The sequence below is a fragment of the Aedes aegypti genome, chromosome 3, assembly GCF_002204515.2.
Source record: "Aedes aegypti strain LVP_AGWG chromosome 3, AaegL5.0 Primary Assembly, whole genome shotgun sequence".
Taxonomy (NCBI): Eukaryota; Metazoa; Arthropoda; class Insecta; order Diptera; family Culicidae; genus Aedes; species Aedes aegypti.
In genome coordinates, this window is record NC_035109.1 from 289,069,963 (window position 1) to 289,083,163 (window position 13,201).

The following is a 13,201-nucleotide window of genomic DNA, read 5'->3' on the forward strand; positions in this document are numbered from 1 at the left end:
ATTGAGGAGTTTTCGTTAATAATGTAATTCATACGTGAATAATCTGATTGCCGTAAATTTCTCAATTATCTTCAAACCCAAAGTCTGCACAGTGGGCCTGGCCATTTTAATATTTGTACCATATCACTGATATGCTGTAAATATTAATGCTGACAAAAAAGTACCAGAAGAAATTTTGGTATTTCCAGGATGCTTTTCAATATTGGCTGTGCAAGCGTTTAGATTAGATTAGATTAGATAGGCATTTATTAAAATTATTCTCGTAGTTTGGAAGTATCTTTTAAAGCGAAGTACGCTGTCATTGAAAGCAGCCATGATGACTTTGCAGCTCACAAATTCAAAGCAATAAAATTCAGTTATCATAGTTGATATAGATTCAGGAAAGTATCACTATTCGCACTTACATGTAGAAAGTATGCTGATACTTTTTTAGATATTTTAGTGCAAAACAAACCGACATTTATTAAATAGCAATCGTGAGATGAATTAGTCACAATCATAGATGACCGCAAATTTCAATGACGGCCTACTTCGCCCCAAGGCTTGTTCATCTCAAGACTTCAAAGCAATGAAACTCAGTTGCTTTTGCACTGGCAAAGCTGAAAAAATATCAGCACACTTTTTGAACTTAAGCGCTTATAGTGCTGCTTTTTCGAAACTGTATATTCTATGATGGTAGAGTTTTAATTTCTTGAATAAATGAAAATAAATGACTTCTTAGTCTAAAGTTACTATTTGTTCACTATTTGGATTTTGGATATTATTTACCGAAGACAATAGTATTTCGCTGCCCAGCCGCTACTAGCCCTGAATCTGTAAATTTTGAAAAACATAATAACATAAACAAAACATAACTATTTCGAAGCAAAACACCATTAATCTCAATTGAGAATCAGACAAAAAAATGTCCAAATCGAGTGATCGCCCCAAGGCTGTGACTCCTTTCTGTTCAACCAGCTAACCGGATGCAAACAATTTAATTCCCATTTCAATATCTCTATTTAGGAAACACCGAACCTCACCCGCCACTGCTACTGTTATTCATTTGATTATCGTCGTCTTATCTACGTAACAATTAAAACCGTATGCTGTAGGTTACTTACCGCGCGAACGTCTGGAATTTCACTCAGGCCGAGTCCCTCCATGACGATCTCCTGCAGTTTGGTTCGATTGAACGACGACGACGCCGACGGCGCCATACTTTCACTATCACTTGAAACTTCGGCAGTCTGGATACTGCTGCTGCTAGGGGTACTGCTACTACTACTACTACTACTACTGCTACTGCCGGTGGTGGCTAGAATGGGGGGAACGGTGCTTCTGGTGCTACTGTCTACGGAAGCGGCCTCTGTTAGGGTTGGGAGCGTCCTACACGCTCGATTATCACAGATCGATAGGAACAATAAAATCAGGAATTTCGATAGACAACTGCTACTAAGGAGTCGTCCGAAGTGGGTTCTGCACCCCGTGGACGTCACTGAATTCGAAGGATGCTGGTAATGGTGCGGATACCGGTGGGAGTGTCTGTGATGGGGCAACGGAAGTGCCGGATGCTGAGTTCGCCTGAAGTTGACGCACGGTTTGGCCATCGCCGTTTCGGGAGTTGGATCTGTCGTCGGATCGGCCGGATGCAGGTAAATGCCACCGGTGTCCGGAGTTTGCCTGTTTCGCACCGGTTTACCCATAGTTCATAGTATGGGAGGGTTGGTGTATTCGGGACGTAGCTTGGTTGTACGGTTATTAGCGTTAATTGATCGTTGTTTCCGCAAGTAAGTACTGCTGAAGTCAGTAGTTAGGTAGCTATCTACTACATTGAACTGGCAGCAGCTGCGTGATCACCCAAAGTATAATTTCTACGAGTGTGCTGACGACGGTTGTATTATACTTTTAAATTGTGCGTTCCAGCGTCGAATGTAGGAGGCAGAACCTGGCGTTGAGAAATGCACTCACGGTGATGAAATGAAGGTTGGTAGATTTTTCAGCAAACTCGCTATTCGTATGCCGCCGAACAAATTTACACCGTTCTGAATTGGGATTAGGAAAATACGCGATATGTAAATTTGGTCTGGTTTCTTTTTACAACTACTGCACTGCCGTTATGCGCATAATTGTCCCATGTTACTTTTTGTCAGTTCTCTCTTTTTGCTACCAATTAGTTTTTTATACGTATATAGTGTTAGGAAATGCTTACAAAACTTCCAAACTTTGTTCGGAAACTTTATGAAAAATACACCAATTCATTTTGTCCCATTTTGTCCATTTCTACGCATAACTGTCACCGTTGGGCTTATATCTTATGTGGAACACAACCTGTTCTTCACAATAATGGGGACAAGTGCATTATTGAATATGATGAAAATCAATTCCGCTTCTGGCCAGAGCCCAAATCAGCACTATTTAGAGGAAGGGCAACGTTACAACACACAGTAAACAAGAGTAAAATGCTTGAGTTTACGAAAAGTTTTATAGACAGGGTCTAATCCGAATTTATGGCCTTTACAATATATCCGAATAGTTACAGCAATGCCAATGAGCATAAACACTGGGAAGGCCTATGATGCTCAAACTTAAGGAATCTTAAGTGAGACCCTTCAAAATATTTGAACTTTGAGAAGCTACTATGGAAGTTTGAGCGGAATCCGCCAACTTTAAGTGGCGGTGTATGGCTAAACAAGCTTCAATTTTTATGAAGGAAATCGACCAAATATATTGGAAAAAAATGATCCACCTACATATGCTGTTTGGGTCATAAAGTGGGCTGTAGTCGATGAAATTCGTTCTTAAGTGACCTGATGAGAGTCCACATCAATTCCATTTTCTTTCAAAGGAGGGAGTTTAGAAACTTTCGAAGAATTTCCAATGAGTTGACAGGTGCTCAAGAGGCATAAAGTGGTTTACACGGCCTTCCAATCCTACAAAGCTCTTTTGGAATGTCCTGCAATCCACAATGGGAAAATATGGGCCCAAATCGGTATTTAATTCTGATGGCTGATTGCGGTTCTCGGAATCGTGTGGAAGTTCCTGTTTTGCCCCATTTTACCCTCGAATGATATTCATCTGGGATAGAGAACAGTTGCGACTGATTGCTGCTAACTGAATGTATTTTTACTTATGAAGAATAATATAAGTAGTATGAAGGAACACATTTCATCTAGTGCCAATGACTGAACGGGCTTTTGCCCTAAAATTTAATATTTTGATATTTAAGAGTATTCACCGCTGATAGCCATTATTCAAATTATATTTTTCCGGCGTAGAATCATTCGGGGAATACAGGACCCCTTTGCCCAAAAAAATGCTTTTTTTTTCATTAACTGTTCATTGTAGTAGACAGCAGCCAACTAAATATTTTTACCTGAAAATAAAATCAACTGGAGAATACTATGGAATACATAACATCCACTTGAAACCACTGTAAGGGCCCGTTTTGCCCCATTTTTCTTATAAATGGCCAAGAATTAGGTGTCGATTTGGGTCCATATTTCCTCACTGTGCAGTTTTGCTAAACTACTGAGGAAACAATACATCTTTACAGTTTTAAAAAGCGTATATTTAAAGCAATAAAAAGGGTTTCTTTACAGCAGTCCTGCCCAAAATTTTCAGTTAATTTTGAAAACAAATAGTTGGTGCGTTCGCAAGAATAGTCCGATATCAGAAATAGCCTGATATCAGAAATCATGTCTAAAAAATTCACTTTACATCAAACTCTTTGTTAGTAACGCACTTAAGTAAAATAAATCGGACTGATTGTTGCCTTTGCCTGCATCATTAGCAAAGATTTTGATATATATTTAAACTTTTATAAATGGATCAATCATATATACAGTCAACTCTCCCTTACTTGATATTCTGTATCTCGATATCGAGTTTAAAACCATATTAAAAGTATAATCGTTCTTGCACTAAACCGAATAGCGCCTTTCGCTTTTTCACTAGCACTGACTTTCCTGTACATATCATCAAGATTACTTGGGTGAATGAGGGGCATATGAGACGAGGCGCGAAAAATCCAATAAGTAACGCGACTTTCATATGAATCCCCGAAAATATGCCATCGACCGATAGAACTGAAACATCCGCCGAACAATATAGTTAACAGGTCGAGGCGACAAATTTTTGCCTGTCTAGTGTTAGTAGTGACCAATGCTACAACATCTAGCCGTTCAAAACCAGGACGTTAGGCAACGATTTGTCGCTTCGATTGTGTTGTTCATATATGGCCCTCTGTTAGTTTTCAACTTCTATTCATTTCTCTCATCGCTCGCTTGCGATTCTATCCATCATATTGAATCATTACTTTCCTTGCTCCCTTCCACTTTGAGTAGTATCGCTTTCACCGATAAAAGCCAATAAAAGCTCATAATGATAAAGTCATGCGGAGATTAAACTTTGGAAATAAAATTAACCTTTGAAAATCTGCCTAATACGCCTAAATGTAGGCAATGACCCTAATAAAAATGAAATACGTCAACATCATCGTTAGACATCTATAAACTAGAATACATGGAATGTTCGTGGTGCCAAAGAAACCTTCAGCATCCTTGGGAGGAAATGTGCTTTGGTATCGAGCTGATCAAATTCGCCTCAGTGAACAATTTGCCCCCGGATTACGGTACCTCAAAAAATAATATAATGTCGTAATTATACTTTAAAGTGACTTTTCCTATTACGACGGTCTCTTTCGATGTTGTTGTCCAGCCAAGCGTGACAAACCTTACAAAATTTTTGGAGGTATCATACAAAAAGCGTGACAAAGAGGAGAGAGGGGGTCGAAAAACATGAAATTTTGCGTGACATAGTCTGTGTACCATCCCAATCGGGTGCGAACCTACTCACACCAAACCTGTTTGTGATTGTGTTATGTTTCTTTTGCGTTGGTATAACATCTTTTGTCAACGCATCTTACATTCGTAAGGTTCTTTGTGATGCAAACACTTCCACCACTGGTGCCGTGGCGTGCAAAGCAAGGCACGTGCCAAGCGTTATAATAAAGCCGAGAAACGAACGAAGTAGAATAGGGGAAGAGAATCGGTTCGTTCTTTTCCGGGTCACTTTTTGTCAGATGCCCATCTCTGGTCAATAAAGGCCACCGAAACCAGTTTGGGCTACATCCCTAACTTAGATTCCCAAATTGGCCATTTCCCACGAGATTCACTGTATTAGTAACACCCTGGCGAAATTAAATATATAGCAGTGAAATTTTCACAAAAATTATTTCTTTTCACGAGATTTTGAATAAATTTGGACAAGTCAATGAATGTTGCTCCATTAGGTGAATGTGGTCTACTAAACACAAAATGATTTACGTTGATTTACTTTGTAAAATAGTGGATGTTTTATGAGTGTAATCGATGCTTAAAGCTAAGTAGCCTGTCATTCGTTTTGGCAGCCATGTTGACATTGCAGCTCGCAAATTCAATTTAATAAAACTCAGTCTGAATAGCTACCAATGATCCAGAAAAGAATCATTATGTGTCCTCACATGTAGAAAGTATGCAGATACTTTATCAGTTACGTAAGTGCAGTACCGACTCATTTTCTTTAATTCAAAATTGTGACATGATTTGGCAACACTTCGCCTTATACATATTCAACTCGTATTATTTATTTTGGGATCAAAGTGTCCTTGTTTCAGTTACTGTGCTTGGCTTAGACTGACTACACAATGTGTGTAGCCTGGAACACGGTTATATGAGAAAAAAAAAATAGATTCTCGCTCCAGTCCACTTTTTGGATTGCATTTGGGTCCCAAATGTGCAAAATTTCTGCTTGATGATTTATAAGTTCAGCTGAGATTTGCAATGATCTTCTTCAATGTGCATAATGTAGTGCCCCTATTTATACAGGGCCAATAATGGCGCAGACCAAGTCCTTGCAGTCAGGTGGGATTGGGGAAAGAAATATTAGCTTCAGCTCCGTCAATTCAAAACGCATAATCCTAGTCTGACACAAATGCACCCTATGGTGTAAAGTGTCATTAATATGAAAAAAAAAACGCATAAGCTGATATACTAATTAAATCACATTGAAGACGCGTGTAAAGTGAACTCGATTGGTTGGGCCCTCACAGAACACTCTGCTCAGAAAAAAACGCACGAAAACTGAAGAAACTTCTCCGCTCACCCGAAAACTAACTGTCTTCTCGAAGCACTCCATCAGAGTGTCGTTATTTCGGTTACAGTGGTCCAAAACATGTTTTTTTTTTCTGCTTGTTCCACGCCGGCAAGAACTAAATTTCAGTTTCCCCATGTATAACTTTTTTGTCTCTTTGCGAAAAAATGCCGGTTTGTTGAAGTTTTTTTTTCGTTTCAATAGGAAAATCTTCAAGTCACTAACGAAAGAAATTTATGACCAAGAACGCAGGAAATGGTTTTCCTATATATTTGGTCGATTTTCTCCACACAAACTTAAGCCTCGTTTGGTCCCCTTAGAGTTGATGGAACTCGCTCAAACTTTGACAGCAGCTTTTATGGATTAAAATGGATAAAAATATTAAGGGGTAAGATATTTAAGATTAAGAATTTGATCATCATGGGCCATCCCAATGTATAGGCGGTTTGCGATGATTTTTACAATCAAAAATCTGAGAAGTAATCTGCGGGAAAATCTTGCCAGAAAATAATGATGGATCCCACCAAGAATTTTTGAATAATTTCTCCATATACCATTTAAAAATTTCCTGAGATTTCTACCTGAAGCTCCTAGTTAGACAAAAATGTCCCAAGACAAAAAATAACTAAAATCTGTCAAAGATTTTACCAAAATATGCACTTAGGGTATCAATTAATCCCTCCAATAAGCCACCGAAGATATCCAAAAATACGATGAGATTCTTGCAATAAGATCACTTGAAGCCACTAATCATCATTATAATATGAAATATCATGGCAAGAACCAGAGCGTTAATGATTAACGGGTCGCAATGATTAATTAAATGATTAATGATTAAATTCAATTTTATCTTGATTAATGATTATGATTAATGATTAAAAATTTTGAAGCCATGATTAATGATTGTGATTGATTATTAAGCCAAAGTATGATTAATGAATATGATTAATGATTAAATTAAAGTTTTAGATGATTATTGATTATGATTAATGATTAAACTCAGTATGAAAAGTGATTATGATTAATGATTATGATTAACCCTTACGTGCCTGATGTCAAATTTGATCAAAATTTTTAATTTTAATATAATACTTTTTTAATTATCATCTATCTTATTTATATTTAGAACGTCGCGACCCATTGTGAGCCCGCACTATGCAAATCTCGCCCAGCACGTGTGTAGTCTTTCTATATGTACCTAATAACTACTCTCGGTTACTAGGCATTCAACAATAGAAAGCGTTGTGTTTGGATGAGCATCTAATTTTTCCGAAAGAGGTTCACTTCGTGAAAGAGGACCGTGATTATTGTGTTGAAATCGTTAACTTCTCAGTCCATGAGTTCTCTCGTGGTGTAGGGGTAACTCGCCCTATCTAGTGAATAGGGAGTCGTGAGTTCGATTCTCACCGCAAGACATGTAACCTTTTATCGCAAATTTCACATCAATTTTCCCATTTTTTTTTAATCATATGTGTACCAATAAATTTTCAAGAGTGTGATACATTCGTTGCATACTTAAAGGTGGTTAGGGCATCTCATATCATTTATTTTTTTTTGTACCGTATACCCCCGTTAATTTGAACGATACCTCATGCAAACCATCGGGATTCATTTTTAATTTGAACACCTAGTCACCCTAGAAACGTGTTTCTGGTCACCTCTTTCACTGTTTTGTTTTGATTCTGCGTTCGGTTTCGCAATGTTCCATTTCACTTCACTTCGTTCCATGAGCAAACTGACGTTTGAACCATTTTTAATCTGAACGATGTGCAAATTAGCGGGGTACAAATTAAAAAGTGTTCAGATTAAATGTGGTCAAACCAGCGGGGGTACCCGGTATTACTCTTTGATTAATCGTTATTCATTAACTATGTGGCGAATGTGGCTTTGTGAAGCGTAGCTTGCGACACATCGTTTTAAGGCTAAGTAGCCCGTCATTCGTTTTGACAGCCATGTTGATATTGCAGCTTGCAATTTTAAAGTGATAAAACTCAGTCATCATACCTTCTCAGTTATGTCAGTGCAAAACCAAGTGTTTTTCTTCAATTCGCAATCGTTAGACGAATTAGCCACAATCATAAACGCTCAGTACAAATTTCAATTACGACCTACTTCGCCATAAACGGATGTTTCAAGCGTTATAGATAAACTTGAACATATGCCGGTATGTAAGGTTTGTCGATTTCCGCGGGAAAGTATTCAAAATATTGGTAAAAAACTAGTTGAATTTAATACTTCACTTTATAAAAGAAAGAACAGTGTAGAATTAGTAAGGCGACCAAACCCAAAGATAATATGTTTATTGTACATATAAAAGTTTAATGGCATTTGCTTGCCTTTCTAACGAGTTTCTGTATTTTTTTGTAAAGTAAAATAAAAGCCATTGAATTCATTCTCAAGGGAATTATTGAAGTAGATATTGAATTTTTCGGAAGAATTGGCTTGTTTAGGTGTATCCAGTTTTTTGTGTTTTCTGAATCTACGTTAAAGTTTGAACCAGAACCCAAGGTTTCAAAATCTTCCGTGCCCTGGAACTAAACTTTTTAAATCAATTATAATATCAATATAAGGATATTGAAGCGCAATAAAATTGTGATGTACTTAGAAAAATGTGATCTTCCGAACTAGCTACAAATCACTGTAAATATTTAATCACTAAACAGCCCAATTCTTTGAGAAATGTTGTGCGAAATCAGTTTGAACTTTTAGTAGGGATTTTCTAACGAGATCTTTATGAAAAACTGGAAAAATATTTTTTCAAACTATGTTTCAAAGGAATTTCCGCCCTTCCTTGATTTGAATTAGAGGGTCTTGTCCCGGGAATCCCGGGACAAAAATCCGGGGAAATCTTAAAAATCCCCAATCCCGGGATATTTTCGAAAATTCCGGGATTTCCCGAAATTACATGTTTAACTAGAAAATGCTGTTGTATTTTTTTTTTCAAATAATGGCACAAATGTTTTTTTTGTGCATGTTGATGCAATAATGTATTTAAGTTCTTGCATTCAACTTACTCTCTAAGAGTTTTATTGAGATTTAAGGCCACTTATGCTTAAACTTGTGTTTCTCTGGCATGTTAGTTACGTAATTTTCAATAAACTATAACAGATTTATCTACAGTTTGTTCCTTTGGCAACAATTGATTTGATGGATCGTTTTTTTATCTTCCCGTTGCTGTTTCAATTTGCCCGGTGTACCTTATACTTTTCCTGGTCTAACGTGGCTCTAACGTCTAACATGGATGTTATGCCAACCATTTAAAAGCATGAAGATTCCATATGATACAACAATCTAAATAAGTTGCATAATCATGAGAGTAGATTTTAAAAGACTTCTTGGTAAAATTTGAGAGTGATTGGTATTACCTACACCTATACCTTATGCATCACGTTTGATTTGCTTTTCAAATTAACTTAAATAAATGATCATTAAATTCGATTACAGATAGGTGAAATTTTGATTAATAAAATCTAAGATTGCATTGTTTTTTTTTTTTTTTTTTTTTTTTAATAAAATTCAACATCACCTTTAAAAGCAGGTTCGGTTATTATGAAACTACTCTATAAAACTAAACATTGCTTCAAAACCCGCTCTGACTGTTTTATAGTCATTTTGGAAGCATTTGATTTTTGTCCCGGGATTTTTAAAAATAAAATCCCGAATCCCGGGATTTTTTCAAGTCCGGGAAACAAGACCCTCTAATTTGAATCTAGATATCAGTGAAAACGGTTATAGATTAAAAATTGGCTGTAACGAAGCTCAAACGATTTTTATATCAGATTTATTGTTTTCTGTCATTTGATTATTGGCCTTTGAATAATTAACCATTAATCAATGATTATTATTCAAAATAATGATTAAATGGCATCTCCCTAAGGCACCGTCCACAAATCATGTAAAGCTCGAAGGAGGAGGGGGTAGGCTCATGCGGTACGACTCAAACAAAATTTTGAAAATTTTCATACACAAAGCATTACAGATAGGGGAGGACTTTCTCCGGGGTTCAAAAATTTAAATATCTAGCGCTTTGACCTACACAACGAATGAGTAATAAACATGAAAATGAATGGCTTTATTCATTATTGAAGAGAACAATTCAAATTAAAAAGTTTTAAGCATGATTTTTCGTATATAATTATCAAATGTTGAATCAAGATTATCTTAACGCTCTGCTATATTCAGTGAATATCTGCAGGCGATGTTAGAGTTCAAACATCAAACGTGAACAAAGACAGCGAGGAACTATTAATATCACCTACTAGGCAAAAAGGACTGATTTCCGATTTTCATACAAAGTATACAGAAATCTTATGAACGACTAAAAACCTAGCGCAAGGTCAAATTTTGGTGATCTGCCCCTATAAACAGAAATTCTTCATGTAGTATGGTACCACTCACATGCTTCCAACCGGGTCTTTGGATTCGGATCAAATACAACTAAGCAAATGCACCGTCGTACAGTCACCCGACGCAGTTGAATCACCCACAATTTATGAATCAGCTGACTTCAAAAGACAAAATTATTATCAAACTCGTCACAAAACATCACAGAATTATTTTTACTGATAAGAAACTATGTGTAAAAATAATTCTATGATGTTTTGTGACAAGTTTGATAATAATTTTGTCTTTTGAAATCAGCTGATTCATAAATTGTGGGTGATTCAACTGCGTGGGATCACTGTACATGGAGGAAATATTTAAGGGTCTTTTTTACTCTTATGGTAACGTCCTTGGATACAAAGCAAAGCCATTCTGTGCTTGGTTGAATTTGGAACCTCCTTGGGCATAAACTGTCATTGTTCTTGTCACACGATATAAGAAATGTAAAATTTATTTATATATTAGAAAGCAATGTGGAAAATTTGTTAAATTTTGTTCAATGATTGATTAATGATTGATTAAATGTTTGACTTATGATTAAGATTATGATTACTGAATAAAATTAGCGATCTTTATGATTATGATTAGTGATTAATGATTAAAACATAATATTGCAATGATTATGATTAGTGATTAATGATTAATTCTTGATTTTTTGTGATTAATGATTAACATTTTTGATTAATCATAATCATTAATCATTAATCATGATTAAATTTATGATTAATCATTAACGCTCTGGCAAGAACCCACCAATTTGTTCATAAGTGTAGTAATCTGTTCACACTATTATCGGTAACCTAGTCATGATTATTAGTCACTTTATTTCAGATGTAATTTAAATGGAAACGGGCATTATTAGTGTAATCATTGTAGTTGGATCAGGTGTGAAGAATACAATACTCTTGTAAAGAATACAAAAATGATTTTGCTTGAAATTGCTTAAATTTGTTTAAGAACCAGATAAAAAGTCCTTCATATACCTTGAAGGACAACCTCACTCACTCTCATTTACTCATTAACTTACTCATCCAATCCTTTAATCACTAACTTATTCATTTTCACGTTATCTTACATGAGGACAGCTTTGCTACAGATTCCAAACTATTGCATCACATTTCTTCACCCACTCAACGTGTGGCTCTGATTGGCATAAGTCACTTGAGCCTTCATGAACTGAGTCAACATAGTCTTGGGGATACACATTTTCTTCTATGGATACAACCTATTCGTTAGAACAGAAATTTATAGCAGTATGCTCAACATAAAATTGGTGACTACAATTTGTGGGACTGTTATGCGTAGAAATGCTCCCAAAACGCTGTATTTCCTGGGCATAATTGTCTAGCTTTGGATTTCGTAGCACAGTTTGGGTTGTTCCATTAATGCCGTTTTTTGTGTCTATGAAACCCTATTCTTTACATTACTGCAATTAATTTTGTTCAATTCATCACAAGCATTGCCGATTCAAGGAACAAATATGTTTTTCTCGCTTGCATATTCTGCAACATTGGACAATTATGCGTTAAACGGCATTCAGCAGCACGAAACAATCTCTTCTCGATAACCACTTGTTCTGAACTCACCACCACAATTTTCTACTTCTTCCCAATAGCACTGCTTCTCGTACAAACAATCACGGACCTGTATTTATTTTCTTCCCACCTGAGATATGGACACGCTTCGTCCTACACGTTTGCCGTTCGCTGATAACGATCGAACCTCTCGTGCTGTTCCTCATAAAACTGCATATGCCTCCAAAAAACGGTCTTACAAATATCACCCAAAGGCCGAATTCTTGAGCGTCTTCCTTTCGCCTCGGCCGCCTTTACTTCGTCGGTCGAACCTTGTCAGGAAAATGTTTTAATTTTATCTGCTTATATTTGCCTCCGCACTGCTATTTTATTTATTTGCTTTGTTCCCTCGATTCTTCGTTTCACTATTTGCATGCGAATGCGCCAATGCACTTGCACTCGATCTTCTCGTCTTGTAATTTTCCTCCCCGAAAAAACGACACTCAAATTTTTGATTTATTTCTGTGGCGGCATCGCTTTTTATACTAGTCACTATATTGACAGGCTATGATCTCGTCCCAAGGACACCGATGTCCACGTTTCCTTTCGGAAAACTCGTTCACGCGTTTTCCGCTCCACAATACCAAACTTTTCGAGTTTCACTTTCCAATCACGCTTGTAACTATCGCCGCCGGTATGTTCTAATCTTTGAGATAAATCAATCGAAATCCGTCGGAACTATCTTTCGCACGATGTGACCAGTTTGCGGTTTGAGCTTGAACTGTTGCCGCAGCCGAGCTGGTAGTCGTTACTTAACTTGAAATTTTCGCCGCCACCGCAGCTAAGCTGAATTTCTTCTGCGAGCTGAGGCGATTTTTTTACGTTCGTTCGTTGCAGTGCACACAAAATAAGCCTTGATTCACACGCGTGAGAGGCGGCGGAACCGCTCTCCAGTTTTTTTTCTCTCGCATTTCAGAACCGACCGACAACGAATCAGAATCGTTCGGAAGAAGCGCGCCAAACCGAAATTGAGAGCGGTTCGGGAGAGAGCGGATGGTGATTGGTCGAAGAATGCAACTGCTCTCGCAGCCTCGCAGTGAGAGTGATAATGGGGAATTTAGAAAGAGAGTGGAAAACGCGTGGAGCGATTGAACATTGGGAAAACAGAGAGTATTTGTTGATGCGGTGCGAGA

The 13,201-nt window shown here is 37.1% G+C and overlaps 1 protein-coding gene across 1 annotated transcript in view; it reads right to left on the reverse strand.

Moving 5' to 3' along the window:
- The window catches only part of LOC5576709, a 161,356-nt gene extending 148,539 nt beyond the window's left edge, over nt 1–12,817 (reverse strand). The window contains exons 1-2 of the mRNA XM_021848934.1: nt 12,081–12,817; nt 1,104–2,024 (exon numbers count right to left, since the gene is read on the reverse strand). Of these exons, the coding sequence (XP_021704626.1) occupies nt 1,104–1,685 (582 nt within the window). The 5' untranslated portion in view covers nt 1,686–2,024; nt 12,081–12,817. The remainder of the gene's footprint in view (nt 1–1,103; nt 2,025–12,080) is intronic.
- Between the last annotated feature and the right edge of the window lie 384 nt (nt 12,818–13,201).